We start from the raw sequence: 13,666 nt of genomic DNA, 5'->3' as shown, positions 1-13,666 counted from the left end.
AAAATACAACAGGTTCATAGAACATGTTGTGTTGTCAAAGGTAGAATGATGAGGACCACGCCCACTAGGACACTAGAGACTATTCTATGTATCCGACCCATAGACATTTAGTTTTAGTGTGAGTCAGCCACTGCGGCTATGAAACATAAGGCGCTGGGAGAATAGGTAGAGGATAGGTACAGATCATATCATAGCGGTATTATCAAGGCAACCATAACCAGATCGCATACCTGAGATGACACTTGCGGTCGATAGCTCGGCAATGCTGCCAGCAGCAGTCTTGGATTGACGGAACTCAGGCATTGCCATCTGGAATTTTGTGCTACACAGGTGGTTCAAATCAAGAGGACAGAGTGGGCCTGGGGGTCTACATTGAGAACCCAGAAACCGAAATCTGTTTTAGACAGGCTCACCATACTAAAGTCCTCCAGGCGGAGATACGGGCGATCAAGGAATGCGCGAGGTGGTGTGCTGTTAACGCGAGGACCTCGAGTGTAAACATCTTAACGGATAGCAAACTGACCATCAGGGCAATAACAATCAGGACGGTAAGTTCACGAACAGTGTTGGAGTGTAAGAAGGAGATTAACGCCTTCTCTGAGCAAGGCACGATCCGCATCGTTTGGGTGCCGGGCCATAACTGAGTAAGGGGGAATGAAAGGGCAGACGACTTGGCAGTGAAGGCCAGAGGACTGCCGTCAATAAACTTGGTTAACCTCGAGCCTTTCGGATCGACGCAGTCCCAGTTAAGGGCGAAGGCGCACTTAACATTGTGGAACAGCGAAACGTTTGGTAGAACGACGAAAATCCTTTGGGAAGTCCAGAAGTCCAGATTGTAAGTAGACGAGACTAGTGCTGAAAAGAAGTAAGCAGGAGCTCAGGGTAGCTTTCGGTATCATAACAGGACACATAGGACTACGAGCTCACGTATGCTAAATCAGTGCTGTCTTGAGTTTAGTTTTTAGTATTGAGAGCGAACAACTAGCCTAAATTGTTGTTGGCAGCCCTTGCCGATGAAAGAATTCGTCGGGTCAATCCGTCGCACGGGGCGGACTCATATTCGCACCATCATTTCAACCTAACCTAATACTATGTTAAGACCTTGGTTCCCAATAGAGCATAGTTCGTAGGTCATGCCACTTATTTTGTAGAACTCTGTGACAGGTTGGGTCAGATTAGGTTTTAGTAACAATTTTCGATCAGACTCGCTTAGACAATTTTGCCACGGGTTGGATTATTGGTATTCGATTTTGTTTAACTTGTGAACAGCGAGTTTAAACGAGACACGGGTAAGGTGATGACTTATCCCCAATATTCAGGTGCGGAGATATAGAAGGCACGGGGACGTCAACTTCTATCCAACCCAGAAGTCATCCGGCCATGAGTATTTTAGGAAGTTCCTACATCGAATGGGTAAGTGCACACCTGTGTGTACGAAGGCGAAGTCGAAGCCAAATGCACATCCCTTGACTGCAGTCACTGGGCTGGGCGACGCAGGGAACCAGAGACGCTGGTTGGCGAAGCCAAACTTGTATCTTTTCCTCTTACAATACCATTGTATCTAATCGAACCGGGTTTTTGTGTTTTTTTCCCGAATTTATATTTTGTACTGCGATGCATAGTATCAATATAAATTCTTCTGCTTGATCATATTTTTTTTTTCCGAGGTCATCTAATTTTAGATTGAGTGCCTAAATGTGTTAACCAAAGCCACAAATATCAAATCATTATTGAATGTGTGAGCCATAATAATTTAATTAGCAATATGCGCAGGGGAATGGGGGAACTTATGGGGTTTCTTTAAGACAAAAAATGTAAAACTATCGTCATGGCTTAAGAGGCGGCCTCGAATTCTCCAAAGACCGTCTGTGAAAATGAAACGAGCAACACCCATTTCCTTTAAAACATATCGCACCGTTGTTCGCTCCCACAGCCACACGCAAACTTACACAAGTATATTCTAACACCCAGGAAGGACATTAAAACCAAAGGAGCATTTAGAATGCCAGTCAGGTAATAGTTGAATTCTGCTGCAATAGTCATTATAGTAATGCCACAACAATGTGTGCTTAGAAATTGTAAATACACACTACACACACATACACACACACACGCATACATTCACATAGGGATAACCAGACGGTACGGTTGGACAAAGATGCCAGGCGAGCCAGCAACGAACCAACACACATCCACCCGCCCACCCACCGTTCATCAGCGTGTAGTATTTGCCACCAAAATCCTTCCAAGAATAAGGAACTGCACAACTAAAAACAATCCAATTTAAGTCACACCGAATGGGCCAAAAGGAGCTGGAATGCATAAAAACGAAGAAGAAAACAATAAAAATATAATTTAATGATTTTTCCCTCTCGATTGGATAGAAAACGAAGTGCAGACAGCTTTTTTATGTAAAGTCCTTTGTGAACCTAAAGAGTTTATTTGCTTTCCGACGAAACAGAAGCCAAAAACAAAAAAAAAAAACATGTAAAGGATTTTTGCAACATCATCAAGAGTATCACCATTGCCAGAGACGGACACACATACAGACGGGTCGACCGAACCTCGGACAGACACATGGGATGTCGAAAAATGGGAAGAAGTGCGAAAGAGAGGCAACGATTGAGAAAACAGCAGTGGCATCATCATGGCCATGAATACGTGATCGAAATTTTATATCAGCCTCAATTGCGAAACTAGTGGAGTAAGAAAGGACGGGCGACGTCTCCTCTGTTCAATAAACACCGGATGATGGCATATTTCGGCACTCTACGATTACAGACCAAATGAAAACTACAAAACTGCGTTGTCTGAAATTGGACCACTTGGTTATATGTCGGCGCATCAGTTAACCAACCGCAGGTGTTGTGGAAGCAACGTCACTACAGGTCGTAAAGGAATTTTTAAATGTCCTTGAGAGTGTGCCAATTTCTGGGGCATTAATTTAGCGAAACAATTTCAAAGAGGCATAACGATTGTATATTTTCCACGTAGCAAAGATTCGCTTGAAATGCAAATCCGGTTGAAATTTTAGGCTGGACTACAAAAGTTGGCCATAAGGTATACTTCGAATAATCATTGAAATATTAAATGGAAAACCATCGACCTATGGTAAGGCGTAAGGTGTAAGGCGTAGCTGCAATGCTCAGTAGTACCGAATCATATTCCATCGAAGCTCATAATTTCTATCCTTATTTAGTTGGCTGTCACAGACCGTTGGATATGTTGGTCAAACTCAAAGTGTCATCTTTTTAAAATAAAGTTCAAACGCATTGTGTGAGAGCTGCCAAAAATATAACCGGCATTCGTGAGGGGATAACAATCGGCTAAAAATTTTCTAATGATCCCGCCAGGATTCGAACTGTCATTCCGTTTGCCGGCATTTTGGTAAATTTTTTTCTCTGTAAGCAGTTACATAATTGGACACAAGCGTTAAAGCCACATAAATGTAACATCATCAAACACTCAAGAAAGTTAAATATCCACGGTGTCATTGGAGAGGATGAATCTTAGTGGGAGGTTGTCCTTGATGCGGCAGGTGTTAAATAAGGCTTGCATAACTTTGATCGTACTCTCACAGCACTGGTTGCTCCGGGAAAAGTTGATTGGAGATTTCTTTCCAGTGTGTCTTCAAGCATTTGAAAACTTTTGGGTTATAATTCAGAGCTACAGATAATGAACCAATGATCAGCTCATAAGAAAGAAATGAATGAACAGAGCTAGAATGGCACGAGAATTCCAGCGTGCATTTCAGATGTCTGGGATGTGGTGAAACTTTAAAAAAGGATTTCATTCCGCTCAGTGAAATGAGGGAAGACACGAGTGAGGTAGAAGAGAAACTTCATTTCGTCTCTTCAGCCGCCTGTTTCCTTAATCTGAGTTTTACCATTTCTGAAGGCTGCTTTAAATTCATCATAATTGCTCATCAATTCCTGCACAAGGAAGTACTCGATATTTGGTGATCTAGTCGATCCATTGAGCTGACAACGCAAAGAACGCGGTCCAGCACATTTTGCTGCAGCCGAACTAAACGCCTGTCTTTTTGCCGGCATTCACGCTTGTTGTATCGGCAACAATCATCGCAATTGATCCCCACAGATTGAACATTTAACACATTCTGAAGTCCTCTGCTTTTTTTTTGGGTTTTCCCATCTTTTAATTTGAGCGCAGTCAACTTATTTGCTTTGGATTCATTCTTGAGGATCACGACCTGATATTCAACACTCTCAAGGTGTTTGTCGGCAAAGTGCATGCGCTACTTCTTCTGATAAAGCGTGCTTACCTAGTAGCCCTTTACCCGACCAGCTTTCTTGTATATAGCTATATGGATTCCCGACTAATATGGGGTTTGAATTTAAATGCCTTCAACGAAAAGCTGGTGGCAGACCATTGCTGCTCCGTGGGTCTACAGCTTTGAGTGTATTGCGATGCCTGTTGGGTTATGCTCCCTTTTTCTCGTATATGTTGCTTTGTAATCATCCCAAGGACTTTCTGTACTGTTGCCGAATGAGTCCGTGCTACTTTCGAAACAATCAAGTATCGCTGAGTAGGTAAGTGTGGAAACAGTCGCTTCCATTGCCCTCTTACGATTGGATGGGAAGATGGTATTGGCACCAGCAGATTTGCCCCTAGGATAGCCAACGCTGCATTTGCTCTCAATTTGTAGCTTGAAGAAGCTCTCATTTTTTTTTTTTTTGTTTTTGTTGTTTTTTTTCTAAAAAGGCCAAGTGTTTTATAAAGGCGATTTTGTAGCACATATTACGGCCAAACGGTTGAATGAATTTGGATTTTAATTAAAATTGGCATCAATCAAAAAATTTTTTTCAGAGATGTGCAGAATACATATGAAAGTTAATTTTCTGAAAAAAAGCCATGAAAATGAGGAATTAATTTTCCAATAAAGAAGAAGAAGCAGAAACTCAGCAAATTGTTTTGCTTTTTACTCAAGCATCTATTATTTGTGTGAATGCAAACCCATGGATGGAAGTATTAGTAGTGAGAGTGAAAGAGGTGACTGGTATGTGCGAGAGAAAAAGTTTGGTAAAAGAGGTCACAATTGTGGTGCGGGCGTGTGGCCCTTCTTGGTGTTCATGGAGACCAGTCAGTAGCTTAAGCTGCGGCTATGGAAATTGACGTTTGCGGTTTAATATGTTGGCAATGGCTATATTCAACTTTGGCAACGCACTTATTTAAGCGTTGAAGTAAACATTAAAAGGAGTCAAAGTAACTAATTGAGTGGTCACACTTTGCACTTAATGAATGAAATACTTGGCGGAGAGTTAAAACAAGTTAAGGAAAGAGGGTGCAGTATTTTTGCTTACATTATCTTATGGGTCCCATATGTTTTAAGGTAAAAAATTATTGTATTTTTGCATGTTTCTATGGTCGTATGTGTAAGATTTACTTGCAATATTCAGGTTTAATAAATGGTGTACTTTTAACCAGAGGTTATTAAATGTATCCCAGGTGGTGTGTATCCATAGTTCAAGCCGGTCGAGCTTAGTGGGTTTTTTCTTGTTTTCATTTCATACTTTTAAAACTGAAACATTTTAACTATATCTCTTAGCAGAAGGGCGTTTATTTTGAAATGTGTAAAGTTAGAAATATTTGTACCACCACTTTGGAACCCACTTTTTGTTCTGACTGTAATAGAATTCCATTCACAGTAAACGCCCAGCGAAATGCATTGCCTTGTTGGAGCAGTAGTCAAAGAAATTTACGACCCACACATGAAGGTATTTCAATGGAGATGTGAGTGTCATTCTTCTCCAAAATGCCACGCAAAGCCCGCATCATGGGAATCAAGGCGCAGTGGTGACGTGTGAATTAACTTTGCTCCCTGACACACTTTATTTTCACCTACACTTAAAGCATTTTCCTCCAAAATTCATACACACACACACACAGGTCCACTGATACATCGATTCCTTAACATCTACACAACTTGATGAAAATAATGATGACAGCATTATAAAGGTCCTCCAATAAATTTTGTCAACCACTCCATACATGTATGCGAAATTCTTTATGGGTTTGCTTGTGTGTATGTGTTTAGATGTATGGGTGTGTGTAGATGTGCCTTTTAAACACATGCTTCATCGCAGCTTCAGTTTTCGAAGGGAAAGCACCACACAAAAAAAAAAAAAAAAAAATGGTGAAAAACAACTTGGCGAACTATTACAAGAAATCCTTGTGTAAGTCTCTGCAAAGAGTGACATACATTTCATTCCTTCATTTCATGCCCTCTATTTCTCGAACTCGAAGTGACAACTATTTTAAGAACTTTCCCAACTACTTGGGATATGTCATTGTTTCGGCAACTTTTATTTTTTAGACAGCATTGAAGGTACAAATTTGACAAAATAATTTTCCATTTTCTTTTTTATTTATTAATAGAAAGGCATTACGCTTTACCCAAAACATTTGCTCACATGGCAAAATGCATGAGGGCTTGCATCAGAGCAAGAAGTGTGCCCACAATGGAATATTCGTAAAGGCCATAGGCTCCGGCTGCATAGCACCTATTAAAGGAAAAACAAAATTAAAAATTTGTGCAGTTTTTAAGGCATTTATATACTAAAAAAATATTTGGCAATTGCTTCTAAATTCTCTCTCCCCCTCTCTTCAAATCGGTACATCCATATACTTGTAAACGTATTTCCTGATCTGACGATGTCGATGTTTCTAATATGAGTCATGAGCATTTTTGAAAATTACCTTTAAAACGGTTGGTATATTTTGTTGCTTTTCATACCCCATACCTCTGCTCTTGTAAGGGGCATTATAAATTTAGGCATTTGTTTCCCATTCTACGAAAGAGAAGAGCTAGACCCAAGGTAAGTATGTCGATCGATTACAAATCAATCGCTGTTTCGAAATCAACATCTGTCTGTTTATCTACTATATATTCTTGAGATTAAGGAACCGCCTGCATTATGGTAAAATTTTGCTCACGTCATTTTTTTATGTTAAAGGACGAACGCTATAGAATTTCCATCTGTTCAGATTTAGATAAATTTCCGATATGCATATATCTTTCATCTGGTATGCGCTTTTTTGCTGCTGTAGCCACAACAGTTTGCAAGAAGCTTTTTAGTTGGTGCCTTAAAACAATTTCATCACAATCGGTTCCGATTTAGATATAGGTGTCACATATAACCTTCTTCCGATTTGCACTTCTACAGGTGCCTCAATTGATACCATCCTTACATAATTGCAGTAAATGTCTGACAAAGCTAATTCTGACCACGTACACCGTCCATTTGGTATAGTCGACGGCGACCCACTTTTGTCTTTTCTACATATTTTAGTATGCAATTGCAAGTGGGTGTGTGTGGACGTTAGTAACTTACGTGGGGGATTGTGTTATCAGGGACATTGTGCCATTGGTAAAATCAGCATAGTTGTTGGAAGCCATCGTCTCGTAATGATTGAGAACCGTAGCATTGGGATAACGTTGGCGAGTGAGGACAATACCAAACGTTGTCGTGGGGTCACTGGCATTGGTGTAGCCGCAAATAAACGCATAGTTTTCATAATCAGTTTGCAGCAACTTGTAGACGGTGTAGGAGGTATTGGTAAGACCATTCACATAGGAGATATTGAAGCCATTGCCAGTGGGATTGTTCAGATTTACGGTGGTGTACATAGTCTGATTGACCCACAAGTAGCTGGGTGTATTCGAGTAAGTTGTCTCAATAAGAAGATTGTTCTGTGGCTCTGCGATAAAATCAACCTCCACACAATCCCAATTGCCAGATGGAGCAGGATTACGAGCCACTTCCCACCAGGTGCCGTTTAACTTAAATCAAAGTCAAATGTCGTAACAACATCAGAAATCGGCAGAATTTTGATTTGGTGCTAGCTACATACCTGAGATGCATCGAATGACATGCTCTGAGATTGGAAACATGATGCTGGAGTATTTTGGGCGTTTGCGATGCCATTTGCCAAGAATATGAAGCAGAATATGCCGATCGCAAGCATTGTGACTCTTAAAGGAAATCAGTGTTTCTCCTGCAAGTATTCCGTAGAAACTGACCACTCCTTACGAACTAATCAAAGTAAAAATCATGCAACATTTTGGGCTTTATCGTCGTAGGTCGGCTTATTACTTTCATGACAATAATTAGAAACCCATTAAGATAATGAAGAGCAGCGATTACAACACATCAACTTTGTGATCCGTTATGCGTGGCATTGCTTATGTTGTCCGAACCCGTGATACGTATGTGGACATCAGCAGTTGACATTGAAAGCCAAAATGGTTTTTTCTTAGCTCCCTTGCTGACCTTACCGATTGTTTAAACTCAAGGAGAAACAAAGGAAGAAGCCAAAGACCGTGTGGATATTCAATGAAAATGAGACAGTATGGAAACTAAAATGGACGGCTAAATAAGTATGACCACGAATGTTCCAAGATGAAATGAGGAATTTTTCTAAGTAAATTTGTTTGTAACATCCATTGCTTGTTTGGCCAGGGCAAATCTTGGAAACCCACCACCATGGATTATGCTAAAAATGTTCACCGACTGAACTTGGTTGCAGTGTAAAATTTTACTTCATGTACTAAATTTTTGCCAAACAAGGCAAACATTTAAGTTTCTTGGATCAGAAGAAGGCTAAAACTGAGGTAGTTGGGTTTACGTGGGAGCTATATCAGATTATAGATTGATTTGGACAATACTTACCACGGATGTTGCAAGTCATAACAAAACTCAAAGTGCAAAATTTTTGCCAAATCGGACAACAATTGCTGCTTCTAGGGGATCTAGAAGTAAAATCGGGCGATCGGTTTATATGGGGGTTAAATCGGACATCTGAGACGATACTTGAGGTCGAGTGCGAGTCACTGCTGCCAGCGCCACAGTCTTGGATTGACGGAACCATGGTATTGCCATCTGGAAGATCATTCTACACAGATGGATCAAAGCTAGAACACAAAGTGGGCCTGGGGGTCTACATTGAGAACCCATGCACTGAGATCTGTTTTAGACTACCTGACCATAATAAGGTCCTGCAGGCGGAGATAGGGAGATCACGGAATGCTTGAGGTGGTATGTTGTTAACGCAAGGACGTTGAGTATAAATGTCTTTACGGACAGTAAGCTGAGCATTGGGGCAATAGCCACCAGGACGGTAAGGTCACGAACAGTATTGGAGTGTAAAAAGGAGATTAACGCCTTCTCTGAGCATGGGACGATTCGCATCGTTTGGGTGCCGGGCCATAGCGGAGTAAGGGCAATGAAAAGGCAGACAATTTGGCCAGAGGACTGCCGTCAATAAACTTGGTTAACCCGAATCCTCGGGTGGTCTCAGTCCGAGCTAAGGTGGTGGGCTACGCTCTATTTATTAACGAACATCCGTTTCGAAATTTTTATCATTCATTGGCGACATTTGAAAGGTACTATGCCATGCACACCCACAAAAATAATTCGTTTTACATAAAGGAAATTTTCACCAAGTAAACTTCTTTTTTGAAGAACGTTGGGCTTTGCTTACAATGAAAGTACATGTTTAAAAAATATAAAGCTCTTTTACCCCGAAGAATACCTCTTATTCTTAATGAACAGTTATACCGCGAGTAACGTCATCTCGGTTCAGATCCATTCAATTTACGTCGTCAAAAAATTTTTCCTTCCAAATTCGGTTTAGGTTGTCATTCAATTCACGTTGTCGCAGTAGTTTCAAAGCAAAAATCCGTTTATGTGCTATTTTGCTCGATCGCGTTGTTTATTTGTTCTGGGATGTCGGGAATTCCAATTTTATACGATATGCCTGTTTTTTATTTGTTTAGTGAATTCGTTTTAGAAAAATTAGTTGAACGAGTAAAAACATATTTTGGAAAAACAAAGATGGAACTTTTTAGCCGATATGACAGTGGTGAGAAGATTTATATTGCCAACGAATTAGGCTTGCCATAGACAATACTACGGTCAATACTGAAAATTTGATATAAATTTCTTTAAACTGCATCTGCAGTTGGAATTTACACTCTCGGAAACATAATAAACCGGTTTAGCTTGTCGATACAAGACCCAACAAAGGATAATAGATAGGCATTAGATTATATAGAGTTATGTCAGATTATGAACAGATTCGTTCCATACTTGGCTTGGATGTTGGAGCCCATAGTAGAAGTCATTATGCAAAATTTTACTCACATCGGAAAAGAATTGCTCCCTATAGGGGCTCAAGAAATATAATCGGGAGATCGACTTATATGGCAGCTATATGTAAATATAAATCCATATGACCTATATGCAATCCCAACCGACCTATAGTAATTGGAAGTATTTGTGCAAAATTTCAAGATCCTAGCTTTACTGCGGTGAATAATATAAAAATGTTATGTATGTGTCTATATGTGTCAATGGCAGTGACGAGCACACAATTGCAATTATGTGCCAACGTATGAACTTATATGCGATTATTTTCTTGAGTACGTACACAGTAGATTGCAATAATGTGAGTATTTTTGCCCATCAATGGTCTATGCGCTTTCTCTCCAGTAGGAGATACACAAGATAATAATTATTGGTCCGATTAGTATCGATACACTTTAGCCATTAAAGAGTTTTTGAATTTACAACAAAAAAAAGTCCTTTCACCGTAAGTGAAGCTGCTAAAGGGTTTACAATAAACAAATTTAGTTACGTCCAATAATGCAACGTTTATGCCAAAAGTTTGATAAATTTAGTAAAATTCCTTTCAAATGTGGATATTAGGTTGGGTCAACTTGTAAGGGTTAAAAATTACACAACTAAAGAATATCAGAATCGTATTCTATGACAGATTCTATGAAAAAAGGCAGCCATGGGTTTAAAATAAAAATCGAGTTCTAATTGGTTTTTAGCGACACAATTCTGTTTTTGGTTGGTTGGTGTTTACATTATCAGGACAAGCCACGGAATCCTCATATTATAAGTTCGGTAGGGCCGAACTTTGGATACCCACCACCTCGGGTGGTATGTAAACCACCTTTCAGCAAAATCCGGTGACCTTATGTCCCATAGCAGTTATATCATATATGTTCCGATTTGGACCAAATACAAATAAATACAATAGCTATATCTAAAAATAAACCGATCTGGACAATATATGACACGGATGTCGTATCGTATCGTATCGAAATGGTATTTTAAATCCTCCAAGACTTTAAATCGAGATATCGGTCTACATGGCGCCTATATCCAAATCTGGACCGATTTGGGCCAAGTTACAGAAAAATGTCGAAGAGCCTAACACAAAGCACCGTCAAAAATTTCGGCGATATCGGACAATAAATGTGCCTTTTATGGGCCCAAAACCTTTACTCGAGAGATCGGTCTATATGGCAGCTTTATTAAAATCTGGACCGATCTGGGCCAAATAGAAGAAGGACGTCGAAGAGCCTAACACAACTCACTGTCTCAAATTTCAGCGACATCGCACAATAAATGCGCTTTTTATGGCCCCAAAACCTAAAACCGAGAGATCGTTTTTATATGGACGCTGTATCTAAATCTGGACCGATCTGTGCCATATTGCAGAAGTATATCAGGGGGCTTAACTTAACTCACTGTCCCAAATTTCGGCGACATCGGACAATAAATGCGCCTTTTATGGGCCAAAAACCTTAAATCGGGCAGCTATATCCAAATCTGGACCGATTTGGCCACATTCAAGAAGGTTGTCGACTATCTTAACACAACTCACTGTCCCATCTTTCAGCAAAATCGGATAATAAATGTGACTTTTATGGGTCTAAGACCCTAAATCGGCGGATCGGTCTATATGGGGGCTATATCAAGATATAGCCCATCTTCGAACTTAACCTCCTTATGGACAAAAAAGAATCTGTGCAAAGTTTCATCTCAATATCTCTATTTTTGAAGACAGTAGCGTGATTTCAACAGACAGACGGACGGACATGGCTAGATCGTGTTAGATTTTTACGCTGATCAAGAATATATTTACTTTAGAGTCGGAAATGGATATTTCGATGTGTTGCAAACGGAATGACAAAATGAATATTACCCCATCCTTCGGTGGGGGGGTATAAAAATGCATAGAATATCTTCGGTTAGATTACGTGGAAAAAGAGGTGCCATAAGGTTCGAAACACCCTTGAGATGTGGAAAACCTTTGACATAGCACCAACCATTAAAAAAAGATCATTTACTAAAAGTATTCGACATGGGTGCGTATGACATTATTCTATAATTATGCCCTCATACGCCATACGTCATTCGCCACCTTGGTCACTCATGTTCTATAGCATAGAACTTGGCAAATAATTATTTGGAAATCTAATTGCTAAATCATGGATGTTACGAACCTAAGGAATCTTTTTTTCACTCGGACACACCACAAGGAAGACATAGCTTATCATGATGTTGTAGTCCTATATTAAAGAACTACTGATACACAATTTTGCCAAATACGATTTTCCGTTTGTTTTTTTTTATGCATTTTTTGAATATGTACAGCAAATACTATTTAGATCAAACACACAACATCTGCTTTGAAAAAGAGAAACGAGAATAAAACATGTTTAATGCACAAAAAACTAGGTTGACTAACAAATACCTTTCATTTGATATCCCATATTGAGGTAATCGGTCAACATGTCCATTTTGGGGGTTACAAAGGGTCTGCCGTTCCCCCCAACTTGCTTGACCCCAAATTTATGTATCAGATTCGCCTTTTTGGATTCTGATATCCAAAAACTATGTATCCTCTAATTACCTACAGACTTACTCAATCTGTGAAAATTGCAAGACCATCACTTTAGCTGTTCTCCAGTCTTAACGAAACAAACTTTTCTTCATAAAAATTAATAACTTGCTGTTTCTAGCAAGTTTAATAATTAAAAACTAAGTAAAACGTTTTTTTTTGTGATAGCTTAATTTAAAATCAATTCTCATACTTGCATTTATACAAAAGATACACTCATTATTCCTAAACATTGTATCTGATGTCATGGCTTATCTAATCAGAACTTTCTTTCCCGCCCGCCGAATTTGAATGTTCCTCTTATTACAATATCGTTATGTTTTTCTTTGTCTTTATTTACATACAAACAAACATAATACTCTGACACAAATATGAAAAAGTAGGAAATGATAAAAAAAAGAGTTTTTCATTGCCAAATAGTGTGCATTCCAAAATTACAATAGGATGTAACGAAACTCACACACACACGCAGATAGTTACTAAAAGAAACGAGTAAACCAGTGCAGGGCTTTGAAAGGGAAAGTATTTTCCATTTTATTAGAGACAGAACGTCATGAATCGCTTTTGATATTGTTTTAATTGTTTAACGTTTGAAAAAAAAAAACGCAATTGGATTCAATACGGATGTTAAAGAGGAGGTGGTCTGATGTTTTAGATTGAAAATTATTTTTAGATAGCCTAGTATAAAGTGATTGACGTGCATTAGATAAAAGCTGCGGTGATACGGTCAGTGGCATACAGTTCTTCAATTAATAGGCTAATAAATTAAACAACTTCAGACGGTATCAGTCGGATGGACACACTGTCATTTATTGCACTGTCATATCAGATAACACCTAGCTATGAACTTAAGCTGTGCAAAGAAACTTTAAGTAAAAAGAAATTTAAAAGAAATCAGTGGGACAAATGTTATATAAATAAGATTTCAATTTCTTTCCTATCGGGTTAT

At 39.3% G+C, this 13,666-nt stretch overlaps 1 protein-coding gene across 1 annotated transcript in view; it reads right to left on the bottom strand.

Annotated features, from left to right (window-relative positions):
- Positions 1-6,427: 6,427 nt before the first annotated feature.
- The window catches only part of LOC106087812 (uncharacterized), a 29,302-nt gene continuing 22,063 nt past the window's right edge, over positions 6,428-13,666 (bottom strand). Inside the window, exons 2-4 of the mRNA XM_013252986.2 lie at positions 7,873-8,046; positions 7,353-7,801; positions 6,428-6,521 (exon numbers count right to left, since the gene is read on the bottom strand). Coding sequence (XP_013108440.2) covers positions 6,428-6,521; positions 7,353-7,801; positions 7,873-7,986 — 657 coding nt within the window. The 5' untranslated portion in view covers positions 7,987-8,046. The remainder of the gene's footprint in view (positions 6,522-7,352; positions 7,802-7,872; positions 8,047-13,666) is intronic.

Source organism: Stomoxys calcitrans, chromosome 2 (assembly GCF_963082655.1).
Source record: "Stomoxys calcitrans chromosome 2, idStoCalc2.1, whole genome shotgun sequence".
Lineage (NCBI taxonomy): Eukaryota > Metazoa > Arthropoda > Insecta > Diptera > Muscidae > Stomoxys > Stomoxys calcitrans.
This window is presented reverse-complemented; position numbering and strand designations above follow the sequence as displayed.